The sequence below is a fragment of the Emiliania huxleyi genome, assembly GCF_000372725.1.
Source record: "Emiliania huxleyi CCMP1516 unplaced genomic scaffold EMIHUscaffold_6274, whole genome shotgun sequence".
Taxonomy (NCBI): Eukaryota; Haptophyta; order Isochrysidales; family Noelaerhabdaceae; genus Emiliania; species Emiliania huxleyi.
The window spans coordinates 1-1,470 of record NW_005197292.1 but is presented as its reverse complement, the minus strand read 5'-3'; the positions used below and the strand labels follow the sequence as shown (position 1 = coordinate 1,470).

The window sequence follows — 1,470 nt, the reverse complement described above, 5'->3', positions numbered from 1 at the left end:
CTGGTGGACGACGCCGAGCTCAACCGGTTCGTCTCCGTCTCGAACGTGGACAAGCGCGCCCTCGCTGCGATCAACAACGCCGTCTACCAGGTCCTCCTCGACAAGATCGTCGTCGGCGAGCGGCCCCGCGAGGAGATCATGCGCATCGTCGACGGGCTTCCTGGGCTTGCAACCAGACGAGCGCCACCATCGTCTGCTCTGCCATCGCAGTAAAGTCGTTATGTTCACGCCCCGCTTCCCGGCAATCGTTTTGCCGCTCGGCGGGCCCGGAGAAGCAACCCGGAAAGCACCGGAGGTTGATATTCAGCTGGTTTTACCTTCGTTCGGTTGGGGACGGGACGGGGAACTTTTGCGAGTGGGCAGGGGACTGCAGGGGGACAGGGGGAGGGAGGCCCAGCGAGGGGCTGCGGCTGGATCCTACTGCGCGGCTGGACTAAAGACGCACGCACTAAACCTCGCTAAATCTGGATGTAAAGTCGCACTAAATTTGCACTAAATTTGCACTAAATTTGCACTAAATTTGCGCTAAATTTGCACTAAAGTTGCGCTAAATTCGCACTAAATTCGCGCTAAAGTGCACTAAAGATGCAGTACATAAACACTTCACACCGCACTACATTTAGACCCAGGCGCCCTCCGATATGAAACCCGGGCCTCGGTACATACGGGTGCACATATGGCCGCGGAGCCGTGGGCTGGCGCCCACGCCTCCGCCGCCGCCGCGAGCTCGGTCGCGCTAGAGGCCGCCGAGCTGACCGCTCTCGCAGAGGCCGACTCAACGCTCCTCGACGGCCTGCGTGAGGACCGGTGCGAGTCCGCTGCACGGCTCCTACTGCAGGCTGACTTCATGCTCTGCGCCACCGGGGCGGGCATGTCTGTTGGCTGCGGCATGAGCACGTACCGCACCTACAGCTCGACAGGTGAGGAATCCGCGGCGCGAGTCGGAGGCAGCAGCGGCGACGATGGCGACAGCGACTACGCTGGTCCTCTGTATGAGGCGCTGGCTTCGGCCGAGACGCTGCGCCTCGACCCAGCCTCCTTTCACGCCTTCATGTGCTCCTTTTTCAACGACGCGCAAGAGGCGCGCCGCACCGCCGGCTACCGCACGCTGCGGGCGTGGCAGGACTGCCTCTTCTCGAGCGGGCACGCCTTCACCTTCACCTCGAACGTGGACGGGATGCACCTCCGCGAGGGCTTCGCCTGGGTCTTCGAGTGCCACGGGTCGAAGATGCGGTGGCAGTGCAGCAAGCCGTGCCGCGACGAGGTGTGGGATCTGTTGCTGTACCCGTCCTTCCGTTTCCCTTCTGCGCGGCCCGCAAAGCGTCGGCGGCTGCAAGAGCAGGACGAGGCGCCTTCTGCAGGAAACAGCGACGCGGCGCCGGAGCGGCCAGGCGGCGGAGGGCACGGCCGCCTGAGGAAGCGATCAGTTATGATGAATGTACCGAGGCCCACGGGATAGATGAATCCGGG

General features: G+C 63.1%; 1 protein-coding gene across 1 annotated transcript; it reads left to right on the top strand.

Moving 5' to 3' along the window:
- Nucleotides 1–676: 676 nt before the first annotated feature.
- Nucleotides 677–1,459, top strand: EMIHUDRAFT_257496 (hypothetical protein; the record flags this gene model as incomplete). The annotated part of the gene is made up of 1 exon (XM_005763589.1): nt 677–1,459. One exon carries the CDS (start codon nt 677–679, stop codon nt 1,457–1,459), a length of 783 nt encoding a protein of 260 aa, XP_005763646.1.
- Between the last annotated feature and the right edge of the window lie 11 nt (nt 1,460–1,470).